The sequence below is a fragment of the Pongo pygmaeus genome, chromosome X (assembly GCF_028885625.2).
Source record: "Pongo pygmaeus isolate AG05252 chromosome X, NHGRI_mPonPyg2-v2.0_pri, whole genome shotgun sequence".
Taxonomy (NCBI): Eukaryota; Metazoa; Chordata; class Mammalia; order Primates; family Hominidae; genus Pongo; species Pongo pygmaeus.
In genome coordinates this window covers 124,851,355-124,867,042 of record NC_072396.2, presented here as the reverse complement: position 1 = coordinate 124,867,042, position 15,688 = coordinate 124,851,355, and the positions used below count along the sequence as shown (strand labels likewise).

The window sequence follows — 15,688 nt, the reverse complement described above, 5'->3', positions numbered from 1 at the left end:
AATCTGCCCGCCTTGGCCTCCCAAAGTGCTGGGATTACAGGCGTGAGCCACCGCACCACACCTTTTTTTCTTCTTTTTTTGAGACAGAGTTTCACTCTTGTCGCCCAGGCTGGAATGCAATGGCGTGATCTTGGCTCACTGCAACCTCTGCCTCCCAGGTTCAAGCAATTCTCCTGCTTCAGCCTCCCAGGTAGCTGTGATTACAGGCGTGCACCACCACGCCCGGCTAATTTTGTATTTTTAGTAGAGACAGGGTTTCACCATATTGGTCAGGCTGGTTTCGAACTCTTGACCTCAGGTGATTTGCCTGCTTTGGCCTCCCAAAGTGCTGGGATTATAGGCGTGAGCCACCGCACCCACACCCTCATTTATAAGTGGGAGTTAAACAACGAGAACACATGACACAAAGAGGGAAACAACAGACACCAGAGATTACTTGAGGGTGGAGGGTGGGAAAAGGAGAAGATTAAAAAACTAACTGTTGGGAACTATGCTTATTACCTGGGTGACAAAATAATTTGTATGCCAAACCCCCAAGACATGCAGTTTACCTATATAACAAACCTAAAATTACCCCTTAACCTAAAATGAAAGTTAAAAAAAAAATACTGCTGGCTCGACACAGTGGCGCATGCCTGTAATCTCAGCACTTTGTGAGTCCGAGGCTGAAGAATTACTTGAGGCCAGAACTCAAGACCAGCCTGGGCAACACAGCGAGCCCCTGTCTCTACAAAACATTATCCAGGGTGGTGGTGCCTGCCTGTAGACCCCATATTTGGAAGGCTGAGGCAGGAAGATTGCTTGAGCCTAGGAGTTGGAGGCTGTAGTGAGCCATGATTGCACCACTACACTCCAGCCTGGGTGTCAGAGTGAGACCCTGTCTCTAAACAAAAACAAACAAAAAAAACAAAAACAGAAACAAAAAAACAATAATGCATTTGCCCCATTTCTGTGGGAGAGATTACTAGAATGGGTTTGCTGGGCCAAAAAGTATGAACATCTTAATTTTAATAGATACTAATTGCACATGTTTTTTAAATTAGGGCTGAGATATGGAATGTTGTTTAAAAAAAACGCTATTACCGGCTGGGCGTGGTGGCTCACGCCTGTAATCTCAGCACTTTGGGAGGCCGAGGCAGGTGGATCACCTGAGGTCGAGAGTTCGAGACCAGCCTGACCAATGTGGTGAAACCCTGTTTCTACTAAAAACACAAAAATTAGCCGGGCGTGGTGGCATGCACCTGTAGTCCCAGCTGCTCGGGAGGCTGAGACAGGAGAATTGGTTGAACCTGGGAGATGGAGGTTGCAGTGAGCCGAGATCACATCACTGCACTCCAGCCTGAGTGACAGAGTGAGATTCTGTCTCAAAAAAAAAAAAAAGCCATAAGTCAATCATCTCACTAACTTTATTTAAAATGCTAAGTATATGTAAGTTATTTGTCAAGTAAAGAACTGGGTTCTTAGACAATTTCTCATTAACAGCGCTTTTGGTGTTGAAAATCCCATGGTTTATTCTGTTTCAGAGCATCTTGTGTCAATTTTTTATGTGTGTGTGTGACGGAGTCTCTCTCTGTCACCCAGGCTGCAGTGCAATGGCATGATCTCGGCTCACTACAATCTCCGCTTCCCGGTTTCAAGCAATTCTCCTGCCTCAGCCTTCCAAGTAGCTGGGACTACAGGCGCGTGCCACCACGCCTGGCTAATTTTTTGTATTTTTAGTAGAGACGGGGTTTCACTGTCTTAACCAGGATGGTCTCGATCTCCTGACCTCAGGTGATCTGCCTGCCTCGGCCTCCCAAAGTGCTGGGATTACAGGTGTGAGCCACCATGCCTGGCCTCTTTTGTCATTTTTTAAATAATATTTTTTAAAATTACCAACCAGTATAAGAAGCACTGCTCTTATATTAATACTTCCAGTTTGGTATACAGTACTTTTCTATACTAAAAGAAGAATCATTTTATTTTTTTCCAGCTTCATTGAAGTATGTTTGACAAATAAATGTATACAATTAAAGTGCACAATGTGATGATTTGCTATATGTATACACTGTGAAATGATTACCATAATCAAGCTAATGAACATATTCATCATCTCAAATAGGTGCCCTTATTTTCTAGGAGAAACATTTTATATTGCCTCTTCCTCACAGTCTGAATTCTAAGTGTCATTTCTGTCCTTCCTGGTCCCTTTTTGCAAGGACAGACTGGTTCTCTGCATTCTTTAAAAGATATTTTTATTGGTATCTTTTCTTTTTTTTTCTTTTTGTCCCTTAATTTTAAGGTCCTTTTATTTGCTGGCCTTCAAATTCAAAAGTGCTTGTTTATAACCAGTGAAACAATGCAATACAAGGATGTATAAAGACAAAGCTAATCATCCCCACCTCAATCTCCTGATGTAATCAATATTAAGAGCTTGCTAAGCATTCTTCCATAACTCTCTTTGTTCATACGAACAGATCAAACCTATGTGCACACGTTTGTTTCCACCAAAACATAATCATATAATATGCAGTATTCTGCAATTTGTTTCACTTAACTATTTGTTTCACATATTATATATATTTTATATAATATGTGAAATAAAGACTATATTACTTAACAAAATATAATGAAAATATTCCGCAGTCTTAAATTCTTTTCCAGTTCTAAAATTCATTTTTTCTTTTCCAGGGGGCCCACTGTCAGAAATAAAATTCATTTTGGTATTCCTTTAGAAAACATACCACCATTATAATTATTTGTAACAAATTGTTTAAAGTCTTTCTTCCCCGCTTGACTGACAGCTCCATGAAGTCAGGGTACTTATTTTGCTCACCACTGTATCTCCAGATTTTAAGGTAGTGTTGCCAGGATAGTAACTACCTACAATATATTTGTTCATTGTTTCAGAGTTCCCTGAAACCTTCAGTCTACTTAAACTAGGTCACTGACAACACTCAAATACATGTGTGTCTTTAGGAACTCAGGCCCGAGTAAGTCACCACTCAATTTTATCTTAATGGAACCTAGTAACAATACACTTTAAATAATTGTAAAAATTTGGGCTTTTTAGCAAAAAGCCTTCTGCCACAAAAATGAATTTTTTTTTTTTTTTTTTTGAGATGGAATCTTGCTCACTCTCCCAGGCTGGAGTGCAGTGGCACGATCTCGGCTCACTGCAACCTCCGCCTCCTAGGTTCAAGCAATTCTCCTGCCTCAGCCTCCCGAGTAGCTGGGATTACAAGCGTGAGCCACCACGCCCGACTAATTTTTATTTTATTTATTTTTTTATTTTTATTTTTATTTTTTTTTTGAGACGGAGTCTCGCTCTGTCGCCCAGGCTGGAGTGCAGTGGCGCTATCTCGGCTCACTGCAAGCTCCGCCCCCCGGGGTTCACGCCATTCTCCTGCCTCAGCCTCCCGAGTAGCTGGGACTACAGGCGCCCGCCACCTCGCCCAGCTAATTTTTTGTATTTTTAGTAGAGATGGGGTTTCACCGTGTTAGGCAGGATGGTCTCGATCTCCTGACCTTGTGATCCGCCCGCCTCGGAGTCTCGCTCTTTTGCCCAGGCCAGACTGCAGGGGCGCTATCTCGGCTCACTGCAAGCTCCGCCTCCTGGGTTCACGGCATTCTCCTGCCTCAGCCTCCCGAGTAGCTGGGACTACAGGCGCCCGCCACCACGCCCGGCTAATTTTTTGTATTTTCAGTAGAGATGGGGTTTCACCGTGTTAGCCAGGATGGTCTCGATCTCCTGACCTCAGGTGATCCACCCGCCTCGGCCTCCCACAGTGTTGGGATTACAGGCGTGAGCCACTGTGCCTGGCCAAAAATGAATTTTAAAAGACAGATTGATGGCTCACACCTGTAATCCCAGCACTATGGAAGGCCGAGGCGGGTGGAACACCTGAGGTCAGGAGTTCGAGGCCAGCCTGGCCAACACGGCGAAACCCTGTCTCTACTAAAAAAAAAAAAAAAAATTAACCAGACGTGGTGGCGCATGCCTGTAATCCTAGCCACTTGGGAGGCTGAGGCAGGAGAATCACTTGAACCCGGGAGGCGGAGGCTGCAGTGAACTGAGATCCCGCCATTGCACCCCAGCCTGGGCAAAAAGAACGAAACTCGGTCTCAAAAAAAAAAAAAAAAAAGACACATCAAATATTTCGTGGAAAGAGAGCTCTGCACTCTTAATTAGAAGACCAGGGGGCTGGGCGCAGTGGCTCAAGCCGGTAATCCCAGCACTTTGGGAGGCCGAGGCAGGTGGATCACCTGAGTTCAGGAATTCAAGACCAGCCTGGCCAACCCCGTCTCTACTAATAATACAAAAATTAGCCGGGCGTGGTGGCGGGCGCCTGTAATCCCAGCTACTAGGGAGGCTGAGGTAGAAGAATCGCTTGAACCCGGGAGGCAGAGGTTGCAGTGAGCCGAGATCGTGCCATTCATTGCACTCCAGCCTGGGCAACAAGAGTGAAACTCCGTCTCAAAAAAAAAAAAAAAACAAAAACACCTGGATTCCAGTCCCACCTCTGCCATTAATTTGCTGTGTGGACTTTTGAAATTTCCTTATCCTTTTTAGGCCTGGTTCCTCAGCTGTAGTTCTAATATTCATTAATTCCACTAATATTTACTGTCCACTGCGTGCTGGCACTGTGGTTAAGTACTAGAAATACTGGGGTGAATAGTAACAGCCAGTACCTTTTAGTAAATGCTTACTCTAGGCTTGAAATTTTGCTAAGGGAGTCATATGCACTATCTCATCTAATTTTCTATGAAATAGGCAGTCCTGTGACATTTTCTGTACTTTACAAATGAGGGAACTGAGGCACAGCGAGGTGAAGTAATTTTCCCGGGATATCAAAAGGTGTGGTGAAGACAGGATTGGATTCCAGGCAGTGGGGCTTCAGATCTCATTCCAATAATAATAGGAAACCGTTGGTGTCATAATTACGTGACTATTTCAGTGGCTTGCGTTTTGGTCTCAGCCCAGGAGCACTGGGGGGGTGGGCAATATGAGGGGATTCAAGGACGCAGGGGTACATCAGAGAAAACATCAAGAGGTCTGATAAAAAGCGACACCGGGAACACGAATCTCTCACTCTCGCAACTACCACGCCAGGAAAGTGAAGTGGGAGGTGTCAGCGAGTTGTACGCACGGCGTCCTTTCTGGGCGTCCCGTTGGGTAAAGGAGAGCGTTCGGGTCACGCAGGCCTATAGCAAGTCTCTGAACTCGGCAGGGGGCGGGGAGAAAGGGCACGCAGTGTGCGCGCAGCTGGCGCGCCGGCCCTTCTGACGCCTGCGCGGGCGGGCAAACGGACGGCTCCGCCCAGCTGCGGGCTCCTTTGCCCCACCCCACTACCCCTGCCTTCGCGGCGCTCGTTTCCTGGCCCTCCCCACCTTTAGCGAGACCAACGAGAGGACACCGCCTGCAGCTAGAACAGCCCGGCCCGGAGCGTAACCGAGTGGTGCGCCAACTTGAGAGGAAACCCGTGCGCGGCTGCGCTTTCCTGCCCCCAAGCCGTTCTAGACGCGGGTGAGTGGCGGGGCCTCGACCCCCACCCCAAGCGCACCCTGACTCCCCTCCCTCTCTTGGGGGAGGCCTGGGCCCCAGCCCTCTCCCAGCATGCTCCACGCGGGATGCTTGGGCAGGTGCAGCGGGAGGATTGTCAGCACAGGAGACCGAGAGTCTTCTTCCTGGGGGCGCTCTCTTGGTCCCTCAGAGGGATCTCGAGGTTACCATGTCCTCCCTCTCACTTCTCTTCCCTATTTCGTCTTCGTTTTCCGTACTTCACCCCAACTACCTTCACCCAAAAAGGTTCATCTAAAAACCATTGGGGTAGTTTCTGTTTCATTTGTGCTCGTGTACAGTTTTAAGTTTCCTTCTGTAGAAAGTATCCTGTCATATGCATCCCTAGTGTTATATTTTCTGCCTCTCTGATGGGGAAAAAATCTCCTTAGAATAATTTTTGCAAATTATTTTATTTAAAATGTGTAGACTTACTGAGTTTTGATCACTATTTTTGCAGCCAGGAGTAGGATCACCATCAGGAAGAAGTCTGACACATATGCCATAATTGAGCAAAGAAACATGTGTGAATTATGTATTGGCCAGAAATAATGAAAACTGCGTGACATGAAATACAAAAATCCTATATAAATTAATTTTAGAGTGCACCTGACAATTTTTTTTTTTTTTTTTTTTTTTTTGAGACAGAGTCTCGCTCTTGTCGCCCAGGCCGGAGTGCTGTGGTGCGATCTTGGCTCACTGCAACCTCCGCCTCCCGGGTTCAAGCTATTCTCCTGCCTCAGCCTCCTGAGTAGCTGGGATTACAGTCATATGCCACCATGCCCGGCTAATTTTTGTATTTTTAGTCGAGACAGGGTCTCACCATGTTGGCCAGGCTGGTCTTGAACTCCTTACCTCAGGTGATCCGCCCGCCTCGGCCTCCCAAAGTGCTGGGATTACAGGCATGAGCCACCGCGCACAGCCGACAATTCTAATATTATGCAGAGCTTGTTTTCTGTCACTTCTCTTCTTGGAACTGTGTTTATTGACCAAGTTCTGTGAGTGACACAGGAAAGTCTTCCTGGCTCTTGCCCCACCCACCGCTCAGAAATTACTTCTGCCAAGCTATTCCACACCTTGTCTTTCTGGTAGAAGTCAAAATTCCATTTCCTGTAGCAGAAAACCATAGGAGTGGTTTCCTTGTAGCAATATGGTGCTGTTGGGTGCAAAATATCAGTTATGGTCAACAGATCCCACTTTTTTCCATTTGTATGAAAACAAGGATATTCAGTAACCCATTTATTAAACTCTAATGTGGTAGAAGCACTATGGCAATTATTCTTCTGTAATGGAAAAAAACCATTAAACTGATATTGAGAAATGTGGTTTCTAGTCCACTTATACCACTGTCTAACTGTGTGACTGAGTCAGTTATTTAACCTCTGTGGACTTCCATTTCCTCTCTGTAAAATGAGAGAAAGTGACTGACATTGGGTAGCTTTCTAAGGCTCCTTTCAACCATAAGAGAAAACTGGGAAGTCTAAGTAGCTCAATAGATCGCTTTTTTCTGAAGATGGAGGGAAGATTGGAAAATTCAGCCTTTACTAGAATAAATGGTTAACATACAATTTTTTTCAACAAGTATATTTAATGTCAGCTTTTAATTTATTTTATTTATTTATTTTTTCTGAGACAGAGTCTCACTCTGATGCCCTGGCTGGAGTCCCGTGGTGAGATCACAGCTCACTGCAGCCTCCGCCTCCCGAGTTCAAGGGATTCTTGTGCCTCAGCCTCCCGAGTAGCTGGGATTACAGGCACCCACCACCACGTCTGGCTAATTTTTTGGATTTTGGGTAGAGACAAGGTTTCACCATGTTGCCCAGGCTGGTCTCGAACTACTGAGCTCAAGGGATCCACCCGCCTCAGCCTCCCAAAGTGCTGAGATAACAGCTATGAGCCACTGCACCCGGCTCTTAATTTCTAATTGAAATAAAAGTATAAATTTTTCCATTTTTACTTCCCCAAAGAAGAAAATTCCTTTTGAGGAAATAAAAATGTTTATTAATGGGCCCCAGATATATCTATCAATATTCCTTTTTGATCCAAAAATGTAACTTTTTATTATGGACTTCTATTACATCAATAGTTGGGATATTGTATTGGAAACCATTTAGTTTTAGAAACAAAAGGGTAAATATTAACATATATGGTGTTATTCTCAAGAAACTTGGTTTTACTCAAAACACTTAAGGACAGCCATCAGTTAAAGAAAGCACTATGTTGAGAACAGAAATGTCAGCACAATACCATTGGTGATTTGCCATTTATAGGTGGTTTTATCTGTTCAATCCAAGGTTTTGGTGTAAAAGTCCACTACATTTTTAGAGGTATTTAAATAATGCAAGCTTGTGATGTGAAATTCTTTAAAGAGAATGGTGGATGGATAACCTCTGTAACACTGGTTTCAAGGGTTAATTAAATCCCCATAGATGAAGTGCAAAACAAACTTCTCCATAGAGGAGTTGTTGCAAAGTTCCAGTTTATACTAAACAGTAATCAGATTCCATTGGAAGCTAAAGATTTTGAGAGTCTTTTGTACTATATGCAACTAACTTGATTTCAAGCTTGGGAACCTTTTAAAAAAAACATTAAGAGCAAAATTTAAGTATATAAGGAATACCAAATCAAATTTATAGACAATCTTTTTCTATTAAGTATTTTAAGAGTCTTTTTCTTCTTTATAGGAAAAATGCTTTCTGAAAGCAGCTCCTTTTTGAAGGGTGTGATGCTTGGAAGCATTTTCTGTGCTTTGATCACTATGCTAGGACACATTAGGATTGGTCATGGAAATAGAATGCACCACCATGAGCATCATCACCTACAAGCTCCTAACAAAGAAGATATCTTGAAAATTTCAGAGGATGAGCGCATGGAGCTCAGTAAGAGCTTTCGAGTATACTGTATTATCCTTGTAAAACCCAAAGATGTGAGTCTTTGGGCTGCAGTAAAGGAGACTTGGACCAAACACTGTGACAAAGCAGAGTTCTTCAGTTCTGAAAATGTTAAAGTGTTTGAGTCAATTAATATGGACACAAATGACATGTGGTTAATGATGAGAAAAGCTTACAAATACGCCTTTGATAAGTATAGAGACCAATACAACTGGTTCTTCCTTGCACGCCCCACTACGTTTGCTATCATTGAAAACCTAAAGTATTTTTTGTTAAAAAAGGATCCATCACAGCCTTTCTATCTAGGCCACACTATAAAATCTGGAGACCTTGAATATGTGGGTATGGAAGGAGGAATTGTCTTAAGTATAGAATCAATGAAAAGACTTAACAGCCTTCTCAGTATCCCTGAAAAGTGTCCTGAACAGGGAGGGATGATTTGGAAGACATCTGAAGATAAACAGCTAGCAGTTTGCCTGAAATATGCTGGAGTGTTTGCAGAAAATGCAGAAGATGCTGATGGAAAAGATGTATTTAATACCAAATCTGTTGGGCTTTCTATTAAAGAGGCAATGACTTATCACCCCAACCAGGTAGTAGAAGGCTGTTGTTCAGATATGGCTGTTACTTTTAATGGACTGACTCCAAATCAGATGCATGTGATGATGTATGGGGTATACCGCCTTAGGGCATTTGGGCACATTTTCAATGATGCATTGGTTTTCTTACCTCCAAATGGTTCTGACAATGACTGAGAAGTGGTAGAAAAGCATGAATATGATCATTGTATAGGACATGTGTTGTCATTATTTGTAGTAGTAACTACATATCCAATACAGCTGTATGTTTCTTTTTCTTTTCTAATTTGGTGGCACTGGTATAACCACACATTAAAGTTAGTAGTACATTTTTAAATGAGGGTGGTTTTTTTCTTTAAAACACATGAACATTGTAAATGTGTTGGAAAGAAGTGTTTTAAGAATAATTTTGCAAATAAAGTATTAATAAATATTATATGTGATAAATTCTAAATTATGAACATTAGAAATCTGTGGGGCACATATTTTTGCTGATCGGTTAAAAAATTTTAACAGGTCTTTAGCATTCTAAGATATGCAAATGATATCTCTAGTTGTGAATTTGTGATTAAAGTAAAACTTTTAGCTGTGTGTTCCCTTTACTTCTAATACTGATTTATGTTCTAAGCCTCCCCAAATTCCAATGGATTTGCCTTCTCAAAATGTACAACTAAGCAACTAAAGAAAATTAAAGTGAAAGTTGAAAAATATCCCTGAGAAAAAAAACTGAAAATTACTTACAAAATTGAGTAATTTTCCTGGAAGCTAATTTAGTGTCATTCCTCAGAGCATACACAATTTCAGTGTAACTATCTGTACTTCAGCCTGCAGATACTGACATTGGATTGGTGCCTATGAAGAATGTCATGTCATTTAATTGTGTTGTTTCTCAGTTAATCAAGCTCCCAGCTGCAATTTGGATAAAAATGTAGTCCTGCTGGGTCAATGAGTTCTGTGGAAATTTGAAGAACTTGTTTTGGCCATCTGGCAGTTTCACTTACCTGAGTTGACTCTGTTCTGTATTTTGTTTTGTTTTGTTTTTTTGACACGGAGTTTTGCTCTGTCGCCCAGACTGGAGTGCAATGGCACAATCTCGGCTCACTGCAACCTCTGCCTCCTGGTTTCAAGCAATTCTCCTGCCTCAGCCTTCCAAATAGCTGGGATTACAGGTGCCCACCACCACACCTGGCTAATTTTTTGTATTTTTAGTAGAGATGGGGTTTTGCCATGTTGGCCAGGCAGGTCTCGAACTCCTGACCTCAGGTGATCCACCCGCCTCGGCCTCCCAAAGTTCTGAGATTACAGGCATGAGTCCCCGCGCCCAGCCTGTTCTGGATTTTGTTTCCTTGTACAAGTTCAGGGATTTTTCCCATGTTCACAGCTGTACCATATCTGTTTTCAGTGTGGAGGTCCTAACCTATCTACTTTGCATTACCATACCTTTTCCCAAATTTCAATGGCTACTCAGAAACTTAATCCAGTGGTAAATGCAATAGCTCCTGTACTGATAAATGTGTGAAATACTTAGAGCTGACTTGTTCTATAATCTGGCCAGCACATGCTGTGAGTCCCTGTAGAGTGTTAGAGCATGACATTTTAGAGATCAATATTTCTTGTGACTGGCCTCATGATAGTAATGGTCTCCCACAGCTTTAGCAAACCAGAAAGAAAATTTCCTTAAGATGGCCTTGGGCTTGAAGTTATTGATCCTCAGGGTAGTGTGTAAAACTTTGCTTTATTTCTGATTATTCTCATTGAGGGTTTTGGTTAAGATGAAGCGTTATTAGTTTTGAAGAATAACAAAACCCCTTTATGAAACCCCCTAATATGTGGTCTCAGATGCAATTACTACAATCAAGTCATGTTCAGTGTGAGTACAGTAATAAACAGTATCTCTCAGAGTGTGACACAGCTTATGTGTCACCTTGCCCCCAACACCAGTATATTTAAAATTTTTCTATTGCATTTATCATCTTCACTTACATTAGTATATCAGAGTATCATCATAAAGATGTCAGAATGCATTGCATTGTTTTGCTAATGAGTACTAAGGTAACATTACCTTTTAAGCCAAATTGATGCTCTTGATTGTATCTTTATACATGAGTTTTGTTTTGTTTTGTTTTGTTTTGTTTTTTTTTTGAGACGGAGTTTCGCTCTTGTTGCCCAGGTTGGAGTGCAATGGCGCGATCTCGGCTCACCGCAACCTCCACCTCCCGGGTTCAAGCGATTCTCCTGCCTCAGCCTCCCGAGTAGCTGGGATTACAGGCATGTGCCACCACGCCCGGCTAATTTTGTATTTTTAGTAGAGACAGGGTTTCTCCATGTTGATCAGGCTGTTCTCAAGCTCCTGACCTCAGGTGATCTGCCTGCCTCGGCCTCCCAAAGTACTGGGATTACAGGCGTGAGTCACTGCGCCTGGCTGATACATGAGTATTTTTTTAACGAAATGTTAGGTGTCTCAAATAATATGCTGTCTCTCTGAACTTACTTGCAGCCAGTCTTGCAGATAAAATCTGAATCAATAACAGAAAATAGTACTACTGAGGTTGTGGTTACAGATTTGATCACCATATATGTCTGTTAGCTTTACATAGAAAAATAATATATTCAGTAACCAAAAACAATAACCCTAACCCCACTCATGATGAGAGAGTTGGAAAAAATGGAGGTCTGATGGAAATTGATTGGGATTGTGAATATACTCTACATACAGCTAGTGGCTGTCATATTGGACAGCACAGGTCTAAGCAATTCTAAGTGTAAGATCCCACTCCTGGCTGAGATGTGAATAAGAGAAAACTTGAAGTTTCCTCTAAAAGTTGTATTTGTCTGGTTGTCTCAAATGCAATGGAAACCACAGCATGACTTTTAGCAGGCCCCAGACCATTGCCTTGTGTGAGTTCAATCACTGAATCTTCCTTTTCAAAAGTAAAACATTGGATCTGAAGCAAAATATAGATTTAGACCCCTTGGCTATTTTCTGGGGGCGGTGGGCTGGCAGGGGAGTAAGCTAAAAGGTTGCTTGTGTATCAAATCTGATTCATAATGCCCAGATTTTTCTATAATGCATTTAAACAAACTCAGTTATTGGGTGTTCTTAAAGCAGGGCATACCTGTAATAGAAAAGTTGCTGAAAATAGAGTCTAATGATGATGTACCACTAATTTCCCTTTCATTTGTTAAGAATATTGTGTTCTGGCTGGGCACAGTGGCTCATGCCTGTAATCTCAGCACTTTGGGAGGCTGAGGCTGGCGGATCACCTAAGGTCAGGAATTCAAGACCAGCCTGGCCAACATGGTGAAACCCTGTGTCTACTAAAAATAGAAAAACTAGCTGGGTGTGGTGGAAGGCACCTGTAATCCCAGCTACTCGGGAGGCTGAGGCAGAAGAATTGCTTGAACCTGGGAGGTGGAGGTTGCAGTGAGCCAAAATCGTGCCATTGCACTGCAGCCTGGGGGACAAGAGCGAAACTCCATCTCAAAAAAAAAAAAAAAAAAAAAAAAAGAATATTGTGTTCCTTTTGGCATGGGCTGACTTTGATGCACTCAGTACTTGCCTGAGTGGTTATGTGAGAAGCATATGGTTATAGAAGTTAGCTTTCTTTTGGCATACAAAGACATTCAGCAATGTTTATCAGCTCCCCCCCCAAAAAAATATTGCCCCAAATTTTAAAAATAACTATACTTGACAGTTTTTACAAGTTTGAAAAAAATGACAAAAAAATAACTATACTCAATTATTCTAATATCACCAAAAATAGAATACTATAAAGCATTTAAAGGGTAATGGGAAAATGACTTGTTTGGAAAGTATAAAATGATGAAATAGTGTATCTCTAGGGTCTCTACCATAATAAAAAAAATCCAGCTTTACTAGTGTGGCATCCATACACTATAATTTTCTTTGTGTATATTGGGTATCTATGAGGTCAACAGTAGGCAGTAGGCCTGGTACTTTGTGGAAAGCAGAAGGAGCCCAAACTCATCATTCATCATAGTCAAATAATCATTTCACATAAGCTTTGCATGAGCAATAAGACAAACTAATTTAATAATGTAGTACTAGAATATAGTGGTCAGCCCTTTTGTCTTAAAATTCCTGGATTTGATCAATGCTTTTTTTTTTTTTTTTTTTTTTTTTTTTTTTTTTTTTTGCCCAGGCTGGAGTGCAGTAGCACGGTCTTGGCTCACCGCGACCTCTGCCTCCTGAGTTCAAGCGTTTCTTCTGCCTCAGCCTCCCAAATAGCTGGGATTACAGGCATACGCCACCACACTCAGCTAATTTTTGTATTTTTAGTAGAGACAGGATTTCACCATGTTGGCCAGGCTGGTCTCAAATTCCTGACCTCAAGTAATCCACCCGTGTTGGCCTCCCAAAGTGCTGGGAATACAGGCATGAGCCACTGTGCCCTGCCTGATAAATGCTATTTCTTCTAACCCACATAGTTCCCATTTCTTTAGGTTTCTACTGATTACATGCAAGAATAGCCACATTGGTTATGACATTGCTTTGGAAATTTGGCAAAAACCCTAGCAGAAAGAGCAGGACTTAAAAATAAGACTCAGGTTTTAGAGAGATAAATAGGATAACTGCCTTTAATGAGTGACAGACTTCCATTAGAAAAAAAATGCTTTGATCTAGTGAGTGAATGATACAGACATCCACCTAGTTACCCAAAGTGTTGAATTAATGGAAATATTCTAATAGTCAAAATACCACCCCTGTACCATCTGAGGGGAAGAGGGAAAAACTTCCTGGCTTGATGGAAGACTGAATGCTGGCACTGAGAATCTTTTTCATACTTACCACTTTAAAGCACTTGCCTCTAGCACGAAGCTTCAGGGAATACTGCCTTTTCTCCAACCCATCGCCGTCCAATAGATAAAACATGAGCCATATATAATTTCACATATTCTTTCTTTCTTTTGAGAGGGAGTCTCACTCTGTCGCCCAGGCTGGAGTGCAGTGGCGCAATCTCGGCTCACTGCAAGCTCCGCCTCCCGGGTTCACGCCATTCTCCTGCCTCAGCCTCCCGAGTAGCTGGGACTACAGGCACCTGCCACTGCGCCCGGCTCATTTTTTGTATTTTTAGTAGAGACGAGGTTTCACCGTGTTAGCCAGGATGGTCTCGATCTGCTGACCTCGTGATCCGCCCACCTCGGCCTCCCAAAGTGCTGGGATTACAGGCGTGAGCCACCGCGCCCAGCCTTTAATTTCACATTTTCTAATAGTCACATTTAAAAAGTAAAGACAAAGGTAAAATTACTTTTAGTAATATATTTTATTTAACCCAGACATATCCAAAATATTATCATTTCAACATATAATCAACAGGAAAGAATAGATAATTTACATTATTTATTAAGTCTTTGAAATCCAGGGTGTATTTTACAGTTACAGCACATCTTAATTCAAACTAGTCACATTTCAAGTTCTCAGTGGCCACATATGGATGGGCAGTGGCTACCATATTAGATATCATAGGTCTAAGCAAGTCCAGAAATATGAGACCCCAAGGGCTAAATGTGAATGGGAGAAAACTTAAAGTTTCTTCTAAAAGTTGTATTTATTTTTCTGATTTTCCTGAATGCAATGGAAACTGCAACCTGACTTTTAGCAAGCCCCAGGCTATCTCCTTGCATGAGTTGAATCACTGGATTTTTCTTCGCAAAAATTAAATCATTGGATCTGGAGCAAAATGTAGATTAGGCCCCTCAATGTTTTTTCCCTTAAATTATAACTGAACCCAAACTCTTCTTGTCATTAATTTTAATATCTTTTTTTTTTTTTTTAGACGGAGTCTTGCTCTGTCGTCCAGGCTGGAGTGCAGTGGCACAATCTCGGCTCACTGCAACCTCCGCCTCCCGGGTTCAAGCAAATCTCCTGCCTCAGCCTCCTGCGTAGCTGGGATTACAGGCACGCGCCACCACGCCTGGCTAATTTTTTTTTTTTGTATTTTTAGTAGAGACGGGATTTCACCATGTTGGCCAGGGTGGTCTCAATCTTCTGACCTCATGATCCACCCACCTTGGCCTCCCAAAGTGCTGGGATTACAGGCACGTGCCACCATGCCCGGCTAATTTTTGTTTTTTGTTTGTTTGGTTGTTTTTTTGAGACGGAGTCTCGCTCTGTTGTCCAGGCTGGAATGCAGTGGTGCAATCTCAGCTCACTGCAAGCTCCACCTCCCGGGTTCATGCCACTCTCCTGCCTCAGCCTCCCGAGTAGCTGGGACTACAGGCGCCCACCACTGCGCCCGGCTAATGTTTTGTATTTTTAGTATAGACGGGGTTTCACATGTTAGCCAGGATGATCTCGATCTCCTGACCTCGTGATCCGCCTCCCAAAGTACTGGGATTACAGGCGTGAACCACCGTGCCCGGCCTTCCCCAGATATCTTCAAAGCAACTGCTAGTCCTGCTTTTGCACATTACACTCTACATTCTCATTGCCCCACTTAACTAACCCTCCCTCATGTCCTTTTCTAAAGATGTAGAAGACTTTGAAATAGCATAACATTTAAATGGTCACAAATCACCTGGCTTGAAAGTGACTAATAATAGGAAAATCAGACCTCAGGACTGAGTTCAATTTCAAGATTCTCCCACTCCACTTTGCTGTCTAAGAGGGAAACAGAAAAACATTACTCCAGCCACACAAATATGATACTGTGCAAGCA

At 42.5% G+C, this 15,688-nt stretch overlaps 1 protein-coding gene across 1 annotated transcript; it reads left to right on the top strand.

The window, feature by feature from the left end:
* The first annotated feature begins 5,417 nt into the window (after positions 1–5,417).
* On the top strand, positions 5,418–9,593 carry C1GALT1C1 (C1GALT1 specific chaperone 1). The gene is made up of 2 exons (XM_054473132.2): positions 5,418–5,506; positions 8,224–9,593. The coding sequence occupies exon 2, from the start codon at positions 8,229–8,231 to the stop codon at positions 9,183–9,185; it is 957 nt and encodes a 318-aa protein (XP_054329107.1). The 5' UTR covers positions 5,418–5,506; positions 8,224–8,228; the 3' UTR covers positions 9,186–9,593.
* The last annotated feature ends 6,095 nt before the right edge of the window (positions 9,594–15,688 follow it).

Excerpts from the sequence above, each read along its gene's own strand:
- C1GALT1C1 (XM_054473132.2), top strand. The coding sequence starts at position 8,229 with ATGCTTTCTGAAAGCAGCTCCTTTTTGAAGGGTGTGATGCTTGGAAGC.